Raw genomic sequence first — 23,170 nt, 5'->3', positions numbered from 1 at the left:
CAACCAACTTGTGATATTTCTCTAAACCGGTTTTCAAATTCATGAAGTAGAATTTTCGCTTTGGATGAGTATAGGCTTAAATCAGGTTCACTGATTGGTATTCCTGACAAGTTGTGAAATTACTGAAATTATAACATGTATTATATAAATTATACATATTACTAACTAAGATAAAAGAAGACTGTGCCTTTGCAAAACGGACATCATTTCCTTCAAAATATCTTCTTCTGTTTTTGTATCATGGAGAGGAATCATGCCAAGCAGTTCCTCTGTCACATTGAGATGAGAATCGAATCCACGAATGAATACAGCTAACTGAACTACACCACAGACGTCTGTACTTTCATCTATTACGAGCGAAAATGCAACAAAACTTGGAATTTATTCTTTTCAGTTGTTCGTTAATATCGCCTGCTAAGTCATCGATCATCTCATCAACGTTTTTTTTTTATCTTAGCTTTTCTTCCAATTTTGGCTAATGGCTAAGATGAGGATAAGTGAAAGTATGATTAAATTGATGAAGGGATGCACGCAAACATCCATGCTCAAATCGGGTTTCAAACTCTGGATCCTAAGCGTCAAAAGCATGCGACTTGCATGGGAAACACTCCGCCTCGGATGTCGGCAACTGTATTCTGTGACAAAGAAATATTTCTGAAGGAATTCACTTTATCAGGGCACAAAATTTTCACATCCACAACAAAAATAGGCAATGTCCCATTTAACTTGAAAAATTCAATATTCCCGTTCCATAGTTCTTTACTTATTCCCACAAGGCACAGGCAGCGACAGGGTTGTCTGATTTTTTCCCCAGAAACTAACTTCCTTCAAGGAAAAGTCTTCACAATCAAGAAACTAACTCATTGGCTTTAGAAAGCATGCACACTTCTCTTCTCCAGCCAGTAAGATATTTTTGTAACTCGGAAGTAACCTGTCAATCAACTTGCTTACTCGACACCACAAAACCCTTAATGCAAGAATATAAATAAATAAAATATACCTGTGTAGGGACAGTAGGTAATACTGGTAAAGTTCTGATGAGTCTAGCCTTCTTGATGTGAAAAGGAAAAACAGGACAACTATGTACAAGGGTGAGTCAAAAATTATCTACACTTTTCACCATAACTTTCTTTAGGTTGACCACACTGTCCACAGCTCTCGCATGCTGATAAGTGGTACTGTTGTGGTTACATGGCTGAGGTTTCATATTAATCGCTCCATTTTTCTTTCTTTTGTAACACAGTAAACAGGGCCATGTTGCTGGTAATGTGCACCAAGGGAAAACAGAGATCAGTGATCTGAAGCTTGTCGTGGACGATTTCGTACACAGAACCATGACTAACAGTGACGTGCCCAGAATTTTCGAAAGGGGAGGGGGTTATGTACACTTTTTTTAGTAGTCGGTCATCATTTTTTCATTTTATCCTGCCTTTGATGTTCTTTTTGTTTAAGAATACTGGGCCAAAGGAGAGTGGTTATAAACCCCCCTTCCCCTCCCTTCAGGCATGTCACTGATGACCAATTTGCAGAGATATGCCACCTCATTGGCTGCCAACCTGCGACCCATCTGTTCGTCAGAATCATCTCTTGAGCTTGTTGAATCTTCCCATCAGTGGTGGGGGTTGATGGGCATCCTGCTCCCGCTTCGTGCTTCCCGCTTGTCCGGTCATTTTTAAACCTGTCGATCCACTCGTATACACTTCTACGCAGTAGAGCACTGTCCCTGTATTGTACTGAATGCCTAAAGTGAAATTCAACCCCTAACACATCTTCGGAGCAGAGAAATGGATCACTGATCTCTGTTAAGCGTTGGTGCACACTGCCAGCAGAGCAGCCATGTTTACTCAGTTATAAAAGAAAGAAAAATGGAGCGATTAATATGAAACCTTAGCCACGCAACCACAACAGCACCACCTTTCAGCACGCGAACTCTGAAGACAGTGTGGCCAACCTAAAGAAAGTTATGGTGAAAGTGTGGATAATTTTTGACTCCCCCTCGTATGTACAAATAGTTCTTCATGCATGAAATGTACATAGGACCAAGGTGGGCCATGGGTTTGACATGGCTGTATTAGAGAATGGGTGAACCACAGAGCTGCTTCATGCAGGGACATGGTTGGAAAATTTCCTGCCTGGAAATTGAACCTGGGTCTCCCACATAGCACTCAGATGGCTCTACAACTTCAAGTAGTATTGCTGAATATTTATGAATGTTAATGTAATAAGTGTTCTATTGTAATTATATGTTGACAGGCTACCAGTATTTTAAAATATCCACAAGGTGAGATAATTAGAATATAGATATAAGGCTATATAGGGCTAGATACAAGATGGCCACCGGCTGTAGAAAGCTGTCGGATCGCGCTCCGCATAAGATTGGATTTTCTGTGTTCTCATTTATTTCTTTATTGTGGTACTTTGCACGGGTGTTAAGCTATTGCTATTGAACAGTGCCGATGGTAAAAACATTAGCCCGAGTGAGAGGAAATGCATGAGAGGTGTTTTATTGTTCCAGCGGCAGGCATCAAGCGTCTCTGCTTCGCCGAGGTAGTCACGTGCAATGGACAGAAGCCAAGGTAAGGCCCCGCCTCACAGCTTCTTGAACTTTCTTTTTCTTGTGCTGCTGTGTGGAGACATTAAGTTAAACCCAGGCCCCTGGCCAATGGAAAACCAATTCAGTGCATACTACCATAATGCCCATAGCATAAAAAATCAACTTTCTGACTGCACTTCGGAATTGGGAGAATTTATGGAGCAGGACTGTATTGCAATAACCGAAACGTGGCTCATCGACAATGTACTGCATTCCGAACTGCCTTTTTCTTAACATTTCACTATGTACAGGAAAGACCGAGGCTGAAGGGGCGGTGGAGTGATGCTTTGCCTAAGTAACAAATGGAAAAGTGTGTCGAAGTGACCTGGATCGTGACTGAAATTCTGTGGGTTGGGGTGCTTCTCGGCAAGGAAAACAAACTTTTCATCGGTTGTTTTTACACGCCACGCAAAACTTGCCCCGTAGCAGTTCTGGAGGCATGCTACGATTCTGTGCTGTCGGCATCCTCTGTGGGCGACGTAATTCTTTTTGGAGACTTCAATCTCTCGAGTACATGGACAGACTCCACGCATGGCTTTACAAAAGACACGACACGTACTTCATGGATCACTTCATACGTGGCCTCAGATTTCAACAGCACAATATGTTCAATACACGAAAAGACAATAACGTGGACTACATTCTCTCCTCACTCCGTTAAGCGCACATCACTCCTTTGAGGAACCTCATCCCTTCGGACGACGAATCGCTGGACGCTGTATTCTGGCTCCCGGACAACCTGAAGAGTCAATGACCTCCCACCCCTCGATGCCAATACCTTGTTTGGAGCAAAGCACCCTGGGGTGACATCCGTTTGGCACTGCATTCCATTCCCTGGACAATCCTGGAGAGTGGAAGTGTCGACGAAGCGTGTGACGTGCTGACTGATGTGATTCATGCAGTGATGAAGGATTATGTGCCACTCAAAAGAACGAAATCGGCAAATACCTTTCCTGGTTCGACTCTGAGCTCTTACTTGCCCTTGGAAACCGAAAAAAGGCCTGGAATCTCTGGAAACATTTTCCTAATGAATACACACAGAAAACTTTCGATGTCACTCTAAACAATTGCAGAAGACCAAATACAGGGAATACATCAGTGCTATCGCAAACAATATCAAATCAAATCCCAATCGTTTTTGGTCACTAATCAACTCAAGGAGGCAAAATTCCCGAATACCTTTGAAAGTAAAACATGACTCAGTATGCGCAGAGGGCCCTGACAAAGCTAATCTTTTTAACTCTTTTTCTCCATAAATACAACCTCGAATACAATATTTCATTATGTGATTTGCTTTATTTTACTTTGCTTCTTGTGCCATTTTTGGCTAATTTGCGAATATGAGGATGAGTGATAATGTGATGAAATTGATGAATGGACACTCACAAACATCCATGCCCAGGCCAGGATTTGAACCAAGGACCCCTGGCATCGTAGTGGGATGTAAAAGATTTCATTAGATGCAGTTGTTGTCAGCTAATATAAACCAAATATATTTGTCAACAAGCTTAGACATAATCAAGCTAATACTTTCTATGATTATGCCATAATTTATTGATTTAATATTAAAATTCATGGGTACATATTAATTAATGTATAAAGTTTAAAACATACAAGTAAAAATGTTAGAATTGGTGCATAAAAAATTAATTTAACGGGCAGCAGGCTCATGAAGGTTGAGAATCACTCCTGTAGATAACTAGCCCCTATAATGATTGTTTAGGTAAATGCTTAACAAATTTCTTTTCTTTTCGAAAGGTTTACAGAAACTTCGACCAATCAGCAAACTCAGTTATCAGAACCATGGCGGCTGAGGGTTATAGAGGAGCTGCAGAAGAGATCAACAAGGGAGACAGCTGGATACGAGCACTTTGACAGAGCTGTTGAAAGGTATGGTAAGACGTTTGTTGTTATTTAGCTTTCAGGAATACTTCTGAGTTATCCGACTATCACTCTCATTTTAGTGGAAAGGATGGAAACAAAAAGTGTAGCTAAATGTGGAAATGTGAAAAAATAAGGAGGAAGCATCTTTGGGTTAAAAAGAGCTATTTTTAAAATTTTTTTTTCTTCATATTTTTCATATAAAAATGAGATGCTTCACAAGAGTCAAGCCATTGCTTTTATGTTTGTCTAGGTTACCAGGCCTACAGTTTTCAAAGTGGAAACAAGAACATAAAATAGAATACGAAAGGCAACTGAAAACGTTTTATCCAGCGGTGGCTCGTGACTTTTCACAGATGCATGCTACAGGTAGTTGTTCTTTCTTGCACTTACAATTATCACCCCCACAAAAACACACACATTTACACACTCACTTGGAGTTGCTAGCATACGCAGGTTTTTTTTTCCCCCGAGGGGTCTGGAATTGTAAAGGTCTGTATCACACAGCTGCTTTCTACGTACGGCCGGAATAAACTATAAAATATTTTGCAATCACCGACTTAAGCCTTCATTTTAAGTTATTCAAAGACAAAAATGGTAATCGGAGATTATTTTAAGGGGTGTTTCCATTAACAGTTTTTTTTTGTTTCAGAGTTCTTTGCTGCTTTCGTCCGAAACTCAAAATTTTGGAGATGGGATGTAGCCCCCATCAATTTCCTAGCCCCAACCTCTCGTACGCCACTGCTTGGAACAACAGAGCACAAATGTCCTTTACAATGACTGCTCCATATGCCACGCGCATGACCGTGAACTGCACGAAAAAATTCATGTCTGATTCTGTAAAGCTATCCACAAACTTTCTTCTTATACTGAGATGACAACACTTACCGTGCTGTGGATCTGTGTAGCACGCTAGCAGACGAATTTCGTGAGCTGATTTGCTCTGACCCTACCTCCCCGGTAGAACCGAGGGGTATTCGGCCAGATTCGGCGTGCCGTAAGGTGGTGAAAACGTTCTATGAAGCCAATAGCACGGTATTCGTTGTAGGTTAAGAGCGTGAGGAAAATACATAGCGCACTGCAAATTTTTGAACCCCTTAACGTGAGAAGTTTCATTTCACTGCAGTGTTTTATTAAACTTCTTCAATCTATGAAATGTGTCTCTTTCTTTTTATTTTAGTAAATTGAATAGCGTGCTATAGCACAGTAGCACGTATTATGCAGCCGCCACTGGTTTTATCTAGCAGTGCTGTAGTCCCCACATTGATGAACAAAATTTCCATATCAGTTCATCTATATTGTTGACTAATTACTGATTAGTATTTTAAATGGGGAAAAAACTGCAGATGAACCAATTGTGCCTATATACTTACCGATTCTGACCAATACTTATACTTGAAAATTGTAACAATTGAAAGTACTTGTTGTTCAGAATATTAATGTAAACATTTTCCATTGGAACGCTATCAGTGTTTTGCCTTAAAATATTCTTAATTAGACGAGATAATATTTTCCAATACTGATAGCATTGGTATTGACTCAATGCTAGAAAAATCACTCGTGCATTTTAAAGTTACTCAAAAAATTGTTGATTCATGTTAAACAAAAACTGGCACCCATCTTGTCACCATGTCCTCAACTATGCATAAGCAAATCAAGCAAGAGAAATGGGAAAGTTTTCATTAAGCAATTAAAAGTGTCTCGGTAAAAAAACAATACTATGTTTGAATTTGTTTAAGTCCACTACATGCACAGAAATGCTAATTGGAAATCAACCTACAGTTTACTGTGGGATCTGAACCACTCAACCGAGTATCAAATCCGGGGCCCCTTCATTACAAGGCAACAACGTTACGTATTGTGTGGTTATGTAGTAGCAATGTTATTTATAAATAGTTTTGTTGGAACATGGAACTTTACAGGCCACAATGACTTCAGTAATTTCCATATTGCAGTGCAAGGACGTGAACATTCCCAAAATCAATGTACAAAAGGGGGGATTGGTGGGGGTTATAACCCCTCTTTTGGCACAGCATTCCTTAAAAAAAGCTAAATGGAGGAAGATATGACAAAATACACATTGTAGGGGCCAGGTTAGAAGGGGGGAGCAAGAGCTCCCTCCTGTTTGTATACCCCCACACACCCAACAATGCCCCTCCAAATTTCCTCAATATCCTCCTAACATTTTTCACCAATGCCCAATTTTTGCTCCAAATTTATCCTTACCCCTCCCCCCCATATTACATTTGAAAATATAATTAGCCAAAATGAAAAACTGATCCATTGCTTGCCTATCACGAAAATTCACAGCATGCCCCTGGTGTCCTTTCATCAATTTCAAGGCCTCCCGATAGCCTAGTGGTAAGGCTGTCACCTTGTAAGAAAGAAGGCCAGTCCTGATTAGCCTTTCTGAGCCAAATATGGAATTGAAGCAAACAACACCAATTTCATGCAATCATTATCCAAACTCATCATCAAATATGTGCAAGCAGTTGTTTCATAATAGGATTCAAAAGAATGTAATAAATTTCAGTTATGTTATTGAGAAATATGATGAACTTGGATAGGTAATGGAATACTCTGTTGCAGATCATCATGGGTAAAATCTGGTAAAGCCCGCTGCTGTTTGAAGGGTCCACCGCATTGCTACGAGGATTGCATCGTGGAACTTGAGTGGGTTGGAAGCGACCAGGGCAGCTTAGATTGTGGAACACTTACCGTGTTCTCTCCCAGCAAGACTCGAACTATGGTAAGCCCATTGTGAATTTCTTACAATATTTAATATTGGAATCATTGTGCAGTATGTTTGTGCCATTCACTAGGTTCAATAGTAGTGATTTATTTTAGAATTTCATGTAGTGCTCTTTTTATATTAATAAAAAAATGCACACGCACTCACTTGCTCACAATCATACAAGTCTTCCAGCCTTGAGCGTACCACGTTTTGTAATGGACTGATTGACAAATGTTCTCCACCCATGAGGTCATCCTTCAGGAATGCATATATAGACTAATAACTAACACTGCTATCTTAAAACACTATTTTTATTTACGTTCCGCATAATATAATTTGATTGTTATATTTTTGCATTATGTGGCAAACCTGTGCAATTTTACGTTATATCACTTATAAATTTAGAACATGGTTTTCTGGAACCTCCTCAAATCATTAAGACTTTCCAATGCCACCTGGACTGACCAGGTCATAAAGCAATCCAATCCATACGTGGAAGGAAACTGCCTCACATTTTTATGTAATAATCCTGTACAATACTGTACAAGATCCTAAGAATGAATGAATATATATATATATATATATAAATCAAAGAAGGTAAAAGGAAACACTCACCGGACAGTAGAAAAATTCAAAATTTTCGCTAATTTCATAGCATCATCGGTGTGACAGCGATGATGCTATGAAATTAACGAAAATTTTGAATTTTTCTACTGTCCGGTGAGTGTTTCCTTTTACCTTCTTTGATTTTTACTTAGCCCTTTTGGCCCTCCTTGCTTTTATCCATTATATATATATATACACATATATATACACACATATATATATACATATATAACACATATATAACACAGGGTGCTTCTGTGGCCATGTTACAGACTTGCAGGGATGATGGAACTGAACAAACGCAACAAAATGAGATAGGGAACCCTGGTCTGGAAATGCCCCAGTCAAAAGTTACAAGCCAAAACCCTCGAAGGGCAGGCAACCACGCACAACGTGGAGGGGAAACATAGAAGATGTCTGGCGAAGTGGAAAACAAGCACAGTAGAATCACGTTAGTGGCTTTAATGAGTAGTAACTGCAGCCATTATTACAGCAGTTGTTCAAAGTGACGCCCCCCTGCCTCGATACAGGCATGACAGCACCGCAATAATCTTTGTCGCATCCGCTCTGATATCCCTGGAGTCGTTCGGACCACATCACAGGCTGCAATGATTCTTGCCAAGAGTTCCTCCACATTACTCACAGGTGTCTCATAGACAACACTTTTGACATGACCCCACAAAAATAATCGAGTGGGGTCAGATCAGGTGAATAGGCAGGCCAAGCAACAGGTCCCTATCCACCGCTGTCCCACTTCTCGTTCGTCAATGCATGTGGTTTCAGCATGATGGGGCCCTGTTTGTTCCCTTCTATCATCCCTGCAAGTCTGTAATTATTCATGATAATAACTGTGGAATCTAATACAGAAAAAAAACCATTACACCACTGTTAACTATGGAAAAGGATAGCCATATTCTGCCGATGCCTGGCATCCTGGGTTTGAATCCCAGGCCTGGACATGTGTGTTCTATGTGAGGATCCCTTCTTCAATTTCATCATACCATCACTCATCCTCGTCTTAGCAATTAGCCAAAAAGTGGAAGAAATGTGGAGTAAAACAAATCAAATAATCAATCATATTTCATGAAATAAGATTATAATATAAGGTAAGATAAAGGTAAAGTTCCCCCCTCCCCCCGTGCATATAACACCGTGCCATGAAGGTGCCTCGATCTCTGCATTTTTTTGGAGGTGATGGGATCAGCACCATGCTCAGGCCACCTTTACTCGCCATGCGTGCCCCCAGGTACCCATTGATTTGAGGCCGGGTGAGCCCCAGAGCCACTTTATGCAGGGACAAGGCTGGAAAAATTCCGACCTCAGATCACCCACCCTGGGAATTGAACCCGGGTCTCACGTGTCGCAGTCAGATGCCCTACTGACTAGACCACCACGGCTGAAGATTATAATATACAATAAGTGATCATTTCATTCAGGTTTCTATTAGACAGTGTACTGCCTAGCTCTGAGTGCCAGCTGCTTAGTTTACCTGACCGAGCTCAGTTTGCTTGTGATATCATGGTGATTGAATATCCCTCAATACCGTACAAATGAACTAGCATGTTCTTGAACAAGAAACCTGTGATGGGAACACACTAATATGAGCACAACAGCTACAAACTTTCACAACATGAAGAAGACATCAAGACGAACAACTTTTCTCAGTAACATTTTGCTTATTGAGGCCTTGCTTCAATGCTTCAAGCTCAAAAAAAGGCAAAATGTTTATCCTGTATGTATGCAGCCAGATATACAGGGTGTACATAAAATAATATAGCAGTTTCAACTTTTTTTTAAATTCTTGTAGCGACATGGTATGTGAACAAATGTTACATTGGATGAAAGAAGAACTGTCCAAGTTTGTGCAACTTACATTACAAGTGTTGTGTGCGATCTCTTGGTGACATGGCATACGTAAGTCAGAAGTCCATTTCCTCCCACACTCGTTTCAGCATGTCTGATGTGATGGACTGAATGGCTGAAACATTCCGGTTTCTCAATTCAGTGATGGCATGTAAACATGATCTTTCACAAATCCCCAAAGGAAGAAATCACATGGGGTGTGGTCGGGAGAACATGGCGGCCATGATAGATAAGCAGAATGCTTTCTGGTGAGGAGTCGCCATTTCTCAACAGTGGCAGTGAGGGACAGAACATGTTTGCAGGTATTTTTAAAGAAAATCACTATGCCCAACATTACGAGAAATAAAAAAAATGTTGAAACTGGTATATTCTATTATGTACACCCTGTATTGTAAGTGTTAACTGTACATTTTTCGTGTTTCCAATAAACTATTAATTTTATCATGTCCTCCAGGTCCAGTTCAGTCTGTCAGAAATCACTGGCATTGTATGCTGCAGTGAACCCTCAAGTCCACGGATAGCACTGCACACTTCTAAACTTACAGCCCAGTTGATGCCGATAAGACTTCAGTTCTTTGGCGATGTTGATATGGAGGATTGGATGGCCAACATTACATCAGGTATACCTCAAAGTTAAATTATTTCCGTAGTGGATATATAGATATTCCTGCAGTATTCTTTTTTTGTTCACCAGAAGGGAAAACTGTTGCATTGGTTGGGGAATCTGGCATTGGAAAGTCCACAGTACTCAGTCTTCTTCAGAGGCTTTACGATGCTGATTCCGGTTTGATTACAATAGATGATATAGATATACAAGATATAAAAATTTCTTCTTTGCGTAATTCCATCGCACTTGTTAGTCAGGATATAGTGCTGTTTCTATACTAGAAAACATTAGATACGGAAAGTTGAATGACAAAATTATCAAAGCTGCAACAGCTGCGGCTGCACACAATTTTATAGTCAATACCCCACTTGGATATACGAGGGCAAATCAAAAAGTCTTTGTGCCTAATTTTTTTCTAGCTTGTTATAAGTGTTATTACAAAAGCGAGATATACGAGCGATGCAGTAGGCTTTTCTTGAAACGGCCCTATTGTAACTTCCGATTTCTTCCATGGCACGGCGCTGTTATCAGCTGGCAAAGATGGCCGGAGTGCTCAGGAAGTCCACGCCATATGAGCAGCGAAGTGTTATTGGTTTTTATAACAACGTTCTTCATCAAGAAGCTTAGGAAACCATCGACACAACACCTTGCGGTATCCCAATGAATGGTGAACAATGTCGTAAACACTACAATAGGAAATGCCAAGTTCCGTGACAATGTCCTTCAGATGAACACGTCTATCAGCTTTCACCATTTCATCAACACAGGTAATGTTGTCCAATGTCAGCGAGGAACGAGGTCTGCCCGATCGCTCATTGTCCTCCACATTTTGCCGTCCGTTTTCAAACTCCTTGCACCACCACTGCACACTTCGCATGATAAACACTTGTCCCCATACACTGGCTCCATTTCCCTGTGAATATCTGTGGCCGTTTGTCCTTTGCACCATAAGAAACTAATAACACTTCGCTGCTCATATGGCGTGGACTTCCTGAGCATTCTGGCCATCTTTACCAACTGATAACAGCACCGTGCCATGGAAGAAATTGGAAGTTACAATAGGGCCGTTACAAGAAAAGCCTATTGCATCGCTTGTATATCTCACTTTTGTATAACACTTAAAACAAGCTAGAAAAAATTAGGCACAAAGACTTTTCGATTTGCCCTCGTAATACGCAAATTGGATAGAGTGGATTGTTGGAAAGCTTACTATATTGCATATTTTTTTTAAAAAAAATGTTCTTATGATACATTTTTGAGATAGTAAAATTAGGTTGAAATATTTTCAGTTTGCTGTCAGTTGCGAGGCGTACATGGACCACCAAGTCCGAACTCAATATGGAGTACCACAATGCTTGGGGATACTTTTGTATTTGATCCTGCAACTATGGAGGTAAGAGCTTTAGTGATGACAGATACTATTACTTACTTCATCATATGACCTTTTGTTGTAGTTTGCTCTGGTTCTAATCGTTGATGTTATTATGGGCATCATTGATGAAGATGCGTCAAATTGGTCTGTTGACAAGTGTGTTTCATGTATCGTGTGTGTATCTTGTATTATGTATCATACAGTTATCATGTGTGTACTCATTTGTGTTCCACTTATGCTACTATTCTAATTTTTGAGGGGATGGGACCATATTTGCTTGAATTCTATTCATGCAGAATATGGGGGGTGGGGGTGCTGTGGAGTAGCTGGTTAGCACACCGGATTTGTAGTGAAGTCAGAGGTCTGCTGTAGTCTCGATCCTCAACACTGACAAAAATAAATTCGTTCACCTGAATACAAGAGAGGTGCTCCATCAAAACATAATGTTAGAGGAAGTATAGTTTAAAGCACTAGACAATGTCCAATTAACATTTTAGGCTAATGTAGAACCATAGTCACTGGCATTCAGAGAATTATTAATCAACCCCCTTCTTAGTCTATTTGTATACACACATTGAAATGTCATTTAAAGATAATTCTTAGTTTTGAAATGAAGTCTTTTTACTAAGTAGCAGAAGGTAAAAAGGTTCAGTTTTGGCATGTACTAATCTAACGCATTTCCTCATGTATAATGTGCACTTTTTTCCTAAATTTTCGCACCCAAAAACTTTGGTGCATGTTATGCATGGAATATTTTTTTCATGTTTACGGAACACTATCATGTTATATATTTTTGTAAAGCTTGAATTCTGTAGTTTCTGAATATGGCAACAGTATTTCATTCAAGATGGCAACACTAATGTGAATACAGTTGAAATAAACTCATCACAAAATGAAGCAACGTTCTGATTTTTGTGGTACTTGATGAAAGAAGAGATAAGGAGAAAGGAAATAATAATTAAAATGTATTGCTGGCCAAATAATATGACATATATGAAGTATGTAAATGCCTTAATGAAAGAAATCTTGTTCTGCTAACTGCTAGTTTGAGGGTCCTGAATGACGTCAGTCATGGAAAAAAAAAAATTTTGAAGCTTCTTTTTTTAGAAAAAGTAAAGAGAAATTGAGCAAAACCAAGCATAAAAGTTTAAAGGCCATTTTCCACGATTTTTCACTTTGTAATAGAATGTTCTGTGACACAAGAAAAGCAGTGCCGTTCTGGCAGACTTCAAGCATGCACCTCCCATGTGATGGAATGTGTATCAGCGGTATTTATTGTGCAAGAAGTAACAGAAAATTACTTCCTGAGCACTGCAAATCCATAATGTAATTTTGATCTCCCTTTCTACTATTACAGTATAAATAAGGTGCTTAAAGAGTGAAAGCTAGCAACAGCTTTACAACCTACAACTAAGGCCCGATTGTATAAAGCAGTTGATCCTCGATTAGCCAGAAAAATTGATCTGCAGTCACGCTGAACTCTGATTTTGTGTTGTATAAAAGTTGAACTGAGATTAAGTCCCTGTGATCTGCGGTCAAAGTTGGCCCGCAATTTTTCTTCAATCAGCAGACATTGACCATAGTTCAGCTGTTGTAACATGGCTGAACTGACAAATATTTGCTTGTAAAATGTGTTGCAAGTGAATGTATGTGGCAAGACGGGAGAATCAATTCATAAAATCGTGTTTCCATAATAAAGAAGAAGCATGCACAACGAGGTGAACAATGATAAATATTTCTTCCATTTTTCTTTCTTTCCATATATCGTGTGTCATTGTTATTTACTGTTTACATTCATTAAATTTGCCTTAAATGACTGCAAGAGCATATTGTTTGATTTCACGATCAGAGAATGGTAACTTGAGAACAATCAAGTGTTGATTGATACAAACAGAAAATATGACCCGCTTATGTTTTCTTGTTGATGCCATTGTAAAACTTGTGTTGGGATGAAGAAGGGTCCAGGTTCACGGATGTTAAAAATATTACAATTTCGCTTTACTGCATCCAGCCAAGTGTCATTGCAATTCAATTTTGTCCGCAGAATGGAACAGAGCATGTAACTTTGGCTGTAGTATATATATCTAGTGCTTTATGAACTGAGCACTTTGCATTTTAGTTTGTAAAGCTTTCTCTCCTCCTGATATATAAATAACACGTATCTTATTTTATTTCGAATATTATTTGTTTTGGGCATAATTTACATCTGAGAGAACAATATTTATTTCCATTCGGGAAAATGCAAATACATTTTATATTTCACAAGTCACAACGTAGGTTATTCAATTAAGGGCAAGAAAAATTGCGTATACTACTTACAGGAACTAATGGTCCACCTGTAACACGTTATCGTATAATCACAAAATAAATATAATAAACATCTCCTCACATGAACAATGGCTCCAAATCTGAGTATAAGAAAGTTGTTATATCTATTTTTAGCATTATATAGAAATGCAGAGTTTTTAAAAAAAAATCCATTTATGCAAGCATACTTTCTCCCCTTTGCAACCGAGAACCGATACTTGCTTTCGTTGTCAGTGACAAATCATCGACGTGGAACTCACAGAAGCAATAAATGGCCGTTTATTATCTAATTTACGTGATTTTACTAAATTTGCAACATGTTTGAATATTTACTACATCCAGCACCTCCGATTTATTCTTTAATCAAATATTAAATACATGCATTTTCCGAAACCGACTTTAAAATGTTTGCTGTTCAGTGTTATTGGCAACATCACAGGCACACTAGCAACATGTCTGTATTTGCCACGTTGCCAAACATATTTCTTTGAACGAAGATCGGGATTTGATCTAAGATCGGCAAATCGACAGTTAGCTTTATACAACATGATAGAAGCTTGAACTTAGTTCATTCCCGAATCGCAGGTCAAATCTGATCTCCAGTTAGTGATGTTTATACAACCGGCCCCAAGAAAGCCATTTCTTGAACCTGGATTATACTGCTCATTATACAAGAGATAAAATTTTCTAACACTTTTCCCCATCAAAAACCAAGGTGCGCATTATACACTCGTAAATACGGTATTTTATTTAGCTTTTGCCACATCATGTGACTTCTTCAGATCCACTAAATAACTTGGGAATGTACTCTTGTACCTGCAGCTGAGCAAACAATACATAGGAAAAACTAAGGGGAACATCTGCACAAGAATTCATGAACATAAACTAGTATGACGTTTTTAAGCACTCTAGGCGTAATACACCAATAATACACGTCACTTTGCTTCGGTAAAACACAACCTGGGATAAAGAAATAAGATACTTACAAAATTTTGATTTCAGCTTCAACCATCTTTTTTTGCAGTAGTGGTCGTGATAATTTTTTACCTCATTCTTTATTGATATTTTTTCTTTCCAGAATCGGATACAAGTTGACATAATTTCTACAAAGTTTTATATTAACAAATTTGAATAGTTTTTTTACAATATTGTCTCATTTTAACTTATTATTGAATAATTTGAAATAAAATAGCTTTTAAAAAAAATCGCTACTATGTTGGGATATGGTTTGCTATGGTGAACAATAGATGGCTCTGGACTTATGAGTATTTTTCTAACATTTTTCTTTATTGTTTCTGAATGTTTTACTGTGGTGGAAATGAATTAATATCTTGATCTTTTTTACAGAATTTAGAATTTTATTTGAAATTGAGAAGATAAACCACATGTAGGAAGATAACAAAGTTTAATTTCTAATTGCCATAAAGAAAAATGTATGTAATTTCCTCTTATACAAGTAATAAGAGAGCTAAATTTTTCTTGCCAAATGGCTTTCATATCAATATTATGATGATATTGATATACTAGATATTACAGAAAAGAGAGAAAAATCTAATTTATCAACCCATTTATTTGAATACAAGAACATAGATTGAATGAAACTAAATTTATCAAAAGTGCAAAAAGACCAATTGAACTTAATGTAAGAAAATCATTTGCCACCAGAAAACTTAAACGAACATGCAGGATCTTTGGATAAAGGATGGCAATTATTATTGGAAAGACCTACCAACAAAAAATGCAGTATTTCTGTGTAGAATCCAGAAAAACAAATAACTGCCATATCACAATAAACAAACGCCAACAGGAAGTGTGCCACATGATGTGGTTAAAACTTGAGTAAAATGAGTTAGTAAATGCCAAAACGGGACCTTTTTAACTTCTGCTACTTAGTGAAATGATGGCAATTGGTGTAAGTTACTGTTTATATTAATTTCTTTCGTTTAGGGCCACCAGTGGAGTGGGGAGAAGTACACTCAGGAGCTTGAAGTTGCAGGCAGATCAACACCTTTTGATATTCCCTTGCAAAATGGATTCCCGCCTGAAACTGTTCTCACTGTAGATGGCCATGTGAAAGTTGGGGCAAAAAGGTGAGTTTTATAAAGGTATACCGTTTTCCTGCCAAAAGAGCAGATGACCGTAAGAACCAACCACGTTGGCAAACGGACCACAGTTGTTGCCACAGCTCACCACACCATTATTGAAAGTCTCAGTGACCTCTGCATGTTATGACTTATGTCCTTCACTGCCACTATGCAGCTCAAAATAAAATATGTGTGCAATGTAAAATGTTTGTTTGTTGTGGTGTTAGCATTTTTAGTGCTTATTTATTTAATAGAAGATTCCAAATACAGCGTTAGCCATTTTACATTGGAACGATTTTATAGAACATAAGGACAAAAATAATAACATAATACAACAAAAGTAATAACAGAAAAATTACATGTGGTTAAGAAACTTACATACTTTTAGCTAACTTTCTTCTAAAACTGTAATGTCTCTTTGGCTTCCTAGATTATTATATTCACTGGGCAGTCTATGTAACAGAGAGCGCTGGATGAGGCACAATCTCGGCTTCTGAGAAGCAAAAAGTTGAGTGCTTCTTGTTGAGCGGGCAGGCACACGAAAGTGAATTTCCTGAAGAAGGCGGTCACTTCTGGAGTTTTTCACCATGGAAGAGCTTTACATTCTGATCCGAGCGAGATGGTGGTGAACATTCAAGAGCAAATAGAAGAGGCACCGTGTGAATAATTTCTTACAGTGTTGAGAGCACTTCTGTGGTGAAGGGGAAGACACAGGTGTATTTGTGTGATATGTTGACATATTTTTTTCCGGAATCTGTATTGTTTGGTTAACATTATTGTGAAGTTTCAAAAAGAAAAAAAGATAGTTTCTCACCACCATAGAAGGATTAGATGTGCCAAGTTTCATTAAAATCTGAGAGCATGGGTTCCCAACTCCCATTTTTTTTGGTTGAAATGACATGGAATGACCCCGTGTGGCAGTCAGATGCCTTAATGACTAAACCACTGTCGCTCCTATCTAATGATATCCAGAGACACAAATAAGGTTTTTATCATGATACAACATATTTTATTGTCTGAGTACTCAGACATGCATAGGCCTTAAAAATGGTAATGAGACTCAATACACAGACCAAGGGTCACTCAGAGAAACAGGGAGAGTTGTTGCACCACAAAGTTTAGTTTATATTTTCAAGTGAGAGTACACAATAATTCTTTTATTTTGTAGGTTTTCTATTAACCTAATGAACCGGACACAGAGCGAGAAGGGGGATGCAGAACTTCAAGACATTGCCCTGCATGTCAACCCTCGATTTGATTACCAGGAGATCGTGCGCAACTCAATGAAGAAAGGCACGTGGGAGAATGAGGAGACGGATGGCGAGATGGTGCTGAAACCAGGATCCGAGTTCACGCTAGGCATACAGTGTGAGGAGGATTGCTTCAAGGTAAGGATTCCTGTTTATATGTGGGTTAGAAATTTGATAGTGGCAGGACTACTTATATACACCATGAAATGGAACCGGTGCTTCTCCTTTATACCACATTTTCGTTTGGTACTTAACCTACCTCTCAGTAAATGGATTCTTCCTTCCAACACTAGGTGCATGCACAGGGATGAGAGGAATGGAGTATCATTGGAATTGGCAGTCTAAAGTTGTGTAGTTAGAAACCCACTAATGTGAAAGTTTGTGTACGGGTGCGATAGTGTTATCTTAATGTATACTGTACATCAACGACGGACTGTCAATGTGCAGTATTACTGTTCATTTTTGAAACATAACCTTCGACTTGGGTTGCGAAAGAAGAGGTGACACTTTCTGCTGAATCCTCCCATCATTTTGCAGGACAGTGCTCGGGTGCATGTAGCGCAACATGTGGCTGATTGGTTAGCTCGATGGGGCTGGCAGGTGCTCTACCATCCCCCTCTCCGGACTTAAGCCCCTGTGACTTTGATTTGATCCCTAAGGTGGCATTCACTTCCGAACTGTTCCAGAGATTCATCAGGCAATAGACCACTCCATTCAAACCATCAACAGAACAGACACTGCTACAGAAATACTACATTTTCCACATTACTGGCAATTGGTAGTACACAATGCTGGTGACTACATCGAAGGGTTGTAAAAGTTTCACAGAGGTATCTCTTTTGTATCATTTGTAAATAAATAGTTGCCACTATTAAATCTCCAACCCACGTACATTCCTCATGTTTCTCTAAACAGTTTCCCTTGGTGCTGTTTCACACTGCTCATGTGGGCCAGAATGAGATTGAATTTATTGCTCACTGAAGACATTAGACATGGCACTTTTCATCGAGTTGAATGCACTTGGGTCAGTGGGTCTGACAATTTTGGAATATGTGCTGGAATCCATCTTGTGACATGTCAGAACCACCTCTGCCTTTTTCATGACAGCTCCAGTCTAGCCAAAACGTGTACCTATTAGTAGGGACGTGAAGTTTTATATTTTTCCCTAAATTTCGATGTTATTTTTTACTGCAATTCTGTTATTTTTTGTGGTTTAGGGCAAAATTCTGTGTTATTATTTTTAAATCGGTGTAATTTTTACATAGCATATTGGTTCCGTGCGTATTACTCACTATCTATAAGCAAAAATAAGTTAAAAGTATTAAATTTCGTCTACTTACGTAAGTGAGTATATATTCGTTGTAAACTATGTTTCAGAAGCTTTACTGCTTCCTTCTTCAGGTGGTCGTATTTTAGGCTCAGAATTATATGAATAAAACATCCGAACATTCTAGTAGGGTCAAATCCAATGTTTATTTAAACTTTTTTTGTAGGGGCTGAGGTTATGTAGTAATGCCAAGGAAATAGAAAAGGAAATATCATGGATAATAGAGGTAGGATTGAAGAATGGGTACTCCGAATATGAAATGAATGTGTTAGCCAGAAAAGCGAGGAAGAATATCGCGAAGGAGAACTCCGATTTTGATAGCAGGTTAGGAAAGGAGAAATTTGAGGAGGGAGAGTTGGATAGTAAAGTTCACTATGTTGGGATCCCATACTGGAAAGGACTCGCGGAGAAAATTGAAAAGACAGTGCAAAAATATGGTGTGAAATGTGGGATGAAAGCCCCTAGAAATATTGAAAAGCATTTCACAGATTATAAGGGGGGGGGGGGGTAAAAATCCAAAGTAACCCACATGAACAAAAAGGGGTTTATAAGATCGAGTGCGATTGCAGTATGGAATATATTGGACAGACAGGCAGGAACATGCATGTTAGATGGGGAGAACACAATAAGAATATTAAGGAAAGGGATCCGAAAACGGGGCTTGCAGAGCACGTAATAAACAGCGGGCATAGAATCATAAAAAGGGAGATTATCAAAAGAAGTAACAGTAAATTGGATAGGAATGTATACGAAACGGCACTTATTTGTGTGGGAAACAGAAATAAACTGAACCGAGACGACGGCAATTTGGATGATATATGGATTAGCTTTTTTAAAAAGTGGGACAATATACGAGGGGCATTCAGGTTGCTCTGACCCTAACATAGAAAGAGTGGCAATAGGGTTTCAATTTTTTTTACTCCCCTAAAATTCCAATGTACTTTTCCCATCGGTGCTACAACATCTGGATACCTTGCAAAAAAAATCTTCCGACTGGTCCTCCAACCATGAGTCCACAGCCCTTATCACCTCAGAATCATCAGAAATTTTTCAAATGTTTGAACAAATGGAAATCACTGGGGGCCAAATCTGGGGAATTGGGTGGGTGGGGCAGCAATTCGAACGATGCATCTGCGATAGCCGCCCTTGCAATGCATGAGGTGTGGACAGGTGCATTGTCCTGGTGAAGGAGCACACCACGGGTCAACATCCTATGCCTCTTTTTCTTGATGAAATCACGTAATTTCTTGATTAGGTCAGTGTAGTATGTGCCAGCGATGGTTTGGCCTCTTTGTAGATAGTCCACAAGAAGGACACCCTTGCAATCCCAGAAAATTGAGGCCATCACCTTCTTGGCTGACGTTTGCACCTTGAACTTCTTCGTTGGTGGAGAATGTGGGTGTTTCCACTCCATGCTTTGTGATTTTGTCTGGGTCGAAGTGATGGACCCATGTTTCGTCCATAGTTACAAATCGGGCAAGGAAATCGTCTATATCAGCACAAAACTTGTCAAGAAGTTCTTGACTGATGGGCACTTGGGTGCGCTTCTGATCTGGGGTGACGTTTTGAGGGACCCATCTTGCAGCAATTTTTTTCATTTGCAATTCCTGGGTAATTGTTTTGAACAGTACCATATGACAGGCCACACATCTCAGCAACAAGACGGATAGTGACTCGACGATCCTTCATCACGATATTGTGGACTTTGTTAATGTTTTTGGTCATCATGAGAGTTTTTGGTGCTCCACCTGCATGTTCATCCTCACACGACTCTCTCCCACAATTAAACTCACGGCACCATCTCTTCACCATACTGTATGAAGGAGCAGTGTCCCCTAGTGTATCCACCAAGTCCTCATGAATTATGGATACCATCCACTTCTTCTTCACAAAATATTTGATCACCGCTCTCACCTCAGTTTTCTCCATTCTGGCACATTGACACAACTTCACTCAGTTAAACCCCTGTAAAAAGAAAACTGTACGCTACTCAGACTTGCAATTCAGAATGAAAGCATATAAAGGATCACTAAACAATAACAAAATAAAAAATCAATCATAACGTCATTCCTTCTATGTTAGGTTCGGAGCAACCTGATCGCCCCTCGTATATGACAAAAATGCCTCGATAGGCTTCCATGTCACCGCGGAGGTAAATAAAGCAGCTGAAGTGGAACGCGAATTCTCCTTGGATTGATGACAAAAAAGGGGGGGAGGGACCACTCCTAGGAGAGGAAGTTCCCTTGAACTCCGTAGCGCGACACCAGCTGCTCGCACGCTTCACCTTGACAGGAACTAGGGCTTTCAACGGCCACTCAAGCATACCGTGTTGGTGATTTTAACTTGTTTTTTCGTGAGTTTTAAGGTTTTTTTTTTAACAAAGGTAGTTTTAAATTTGTAAGTGTCGGGTGCCATGAAGTATTTTTAACCCCATCCTTTTACCTAGTATCTTCGTATGACACTTCTCCGACGTGGCTTGATGTTCCGAGCCTAAAATACGACCACCTGAAGAAGGAAGCAGTAAAGCTTCCAAAACGTAGTTTACAACTAATATATACTCACTTACGTAAGTAGACGAAATTTAATACTTTTAACGTATTTTTGGTTATTTTTACATCCGTTTTTTTCTGTTCTTTCAGTGCTGAAGATTTTCACATTGCGTTAGTTCTGGAAAATTTAGACAAATTTTAGTTTTAATTACAAAAATAAATTATTTCTTACCTTTGTGAGAAATGACCAAATTTCTTCCATTTGGAAAACTATTTCATCTCATCAGCCACTCTATATGAAATGTTTATTAAATGATAACACCCAAATATTTGTACACAATCATACACATCACATTTCCATAACAATTCCCAAAAATCCCTCTGCGACTTCAAAATACCAGTTTGAGTACACACACACACTTTACATACCCTTTCCGAAACACAACACATGCTTCTCCCTGAAAATTTTCCCTTTCCTACGAAATTCCTTTCTGGGAAGATCCCCCTCTCCCCTGAGTGAATTCTATTTCAGGATGAGGGTAAACATTGTCAGTCATGTCTACACCAAACTGCAATAAATGAATCGTGATAATCTCTTTTGAATCAAACTATCACGAGCTAAACTACAAATTACAGAATAGCTGTTCAGCTAATTCTTTTTGAACAGAAGAAGTGTTATCTCCAGTTTATATTACATATTTCATGGTATTTTTTGTGTTAATGTGTAAAAATTGGTGTTTTTTCTGAAAATGGCATAATTCGCGTTATTTCACAATTCCGAAACAAATTCATTTTAAACACTTTATTTTGCTTTCTTCAATGGTGTTATCGTTAAAACTAAAACTTCATGTCCCTACCTATTTGTTACAATTTCAGGTGAAGGAACAACAAAAAAGGGAGTGGGGGTCCTCTTCACAGACCAAGGTCAGGGTGTGGTGTACATTTGATATTTTCTTGGTCAAATATTGGTAAACAGCATTGACAACCCTTCACAGACACGTGTCATGTGAAAGTGCTTGTGAAGAACGGTGAAGGCACTACCATGAGAGTTACCATCATCATCAACAGTTACCTGTCCTAGGTTCGAATCCCAGCATAGACATTGGTGTTCTTTGTGCATGTCCCTTCATCAATTTCATCACTCATCCTCATCATTGTATTTATCCAAAAGTGGCAGAAAAGTGACATAAATTAACCTAATTCAATCAATATAACTGCTACGTGATGATCTTCACAAACAATGACAGTTGATCATTACCTTGTTCACATCTGTTTCCAGATCACCCAGACTGCCTACCTTTGGCTTCCTTAAACCCTTTGAACTGCACAGTGCTATTTGTTGTGCAAGAGTATCTTCATTTTAGGTAGGGATGGGACCAATTAATCGGTACTCTATTGGTATCGGCCAATATAGACATATTGGTGTATCGTTTTATCGGTAAAATTACCGATTATTTTACTGATCCGATATATCAATAAATATCTGATAATGTAGTGCAAAATTCTGCCATTTTGTTATAATTTTTATGGATAATCTCCATGCTCTAATTTCTAAAAAAGTAAATGTCTAAATGTGTAATTTCTTTTTCATTGCAGTCACCTTGAAACTTGAACTACCATGCTAAAGTTCCCGGGTTCGATCCCCGGCCGGTTCAAATCCGGGAACTTTTCTAACGTTGAAAGCGGCCCCGGCACCCACCCAGCGTCGAATAATATGGGTACCTGGGGGAAACCCTGGGGGTTAAAGGCGGTCAGGGGCGTGATGCTGATCACATCACCCCCACTCACGACCGGATCAAGAGAGTGTGGGGCGTTACCACCACACCCCCTATACGCCTTCAAGGCGTGGTGCTAAGCACATGGGAACACTTTACCTTTTATCACCTTGAAACACACATTTATTAAGGAGGTCAATGAACCTTTCAGGTTCTTCAAGGACCATTTCTAATTTTATATCTGATCGGTAGAATATCGGTTATCGGTATTGGTAAATTTCATATCGGTACTTTATTGGTATCGGCCAAAATTTCATATCAGTCCATCCCTAATTTTAGGGA

The 23,170-nt window shown here is 39.1% G+C and overlaps 1 protein-coding gene across 2 annotated transcripts in view; it reads left to right on the top strand.

Annotated features, from left to right (window-relative positions):
- Pex23 (tectonin beta-propeller repeat-containing peroxin 23) overlaps nt 1-23,170 on the top strand; it is a 107,894-nt gene that overhangs the window by 53,328 nt on the left and 31,396 nt on the right. For both annotated transcript variants that reach the window (XM_083136717.1, XM_083136718.1), the window contains exons 9-14: nt 4,352-4,483; nt 7,064-7,223; nt 10,132-10,297; nt 11,574-11,677; nt 15,911-16,053; nt 17,216-17,435. In XM_083136717.1, the coding sequence (XP_082992843.1) occupies nt 4,352-4,483; nt 7,064-7,223; nt 10,132-10,297; nt 11,574-11,677; nt 15,911-16,053; nt 17,216-17,435 (925 nt within the window). The remainder of the gene's footprint in view (nt 1-4,351; nt 4,484-7,063; nt 7,224-10,131; nt 10,298-11,573; nt 11,678-15,910; nt 16,054-17,215; nt 17,436-23,170) is intronic.

The sequence above is a fragment of the Lepisma saccharinum genome, chromosome 15, assembly GCF_977018435.1.
Source record: "Lepisma saccharinum chromosome 15, izLepSacc3.1, whole genome shotgun sequence".
NCBI lineage: Eukaryota > Metazoa > Arthropoda > Insecta > Zygentoma > Lepismatidae > Lepisma > Lepisma saccharinum.
This window is presented reverse-complemented; position numbering and strand designations above follow the sequence as displayed.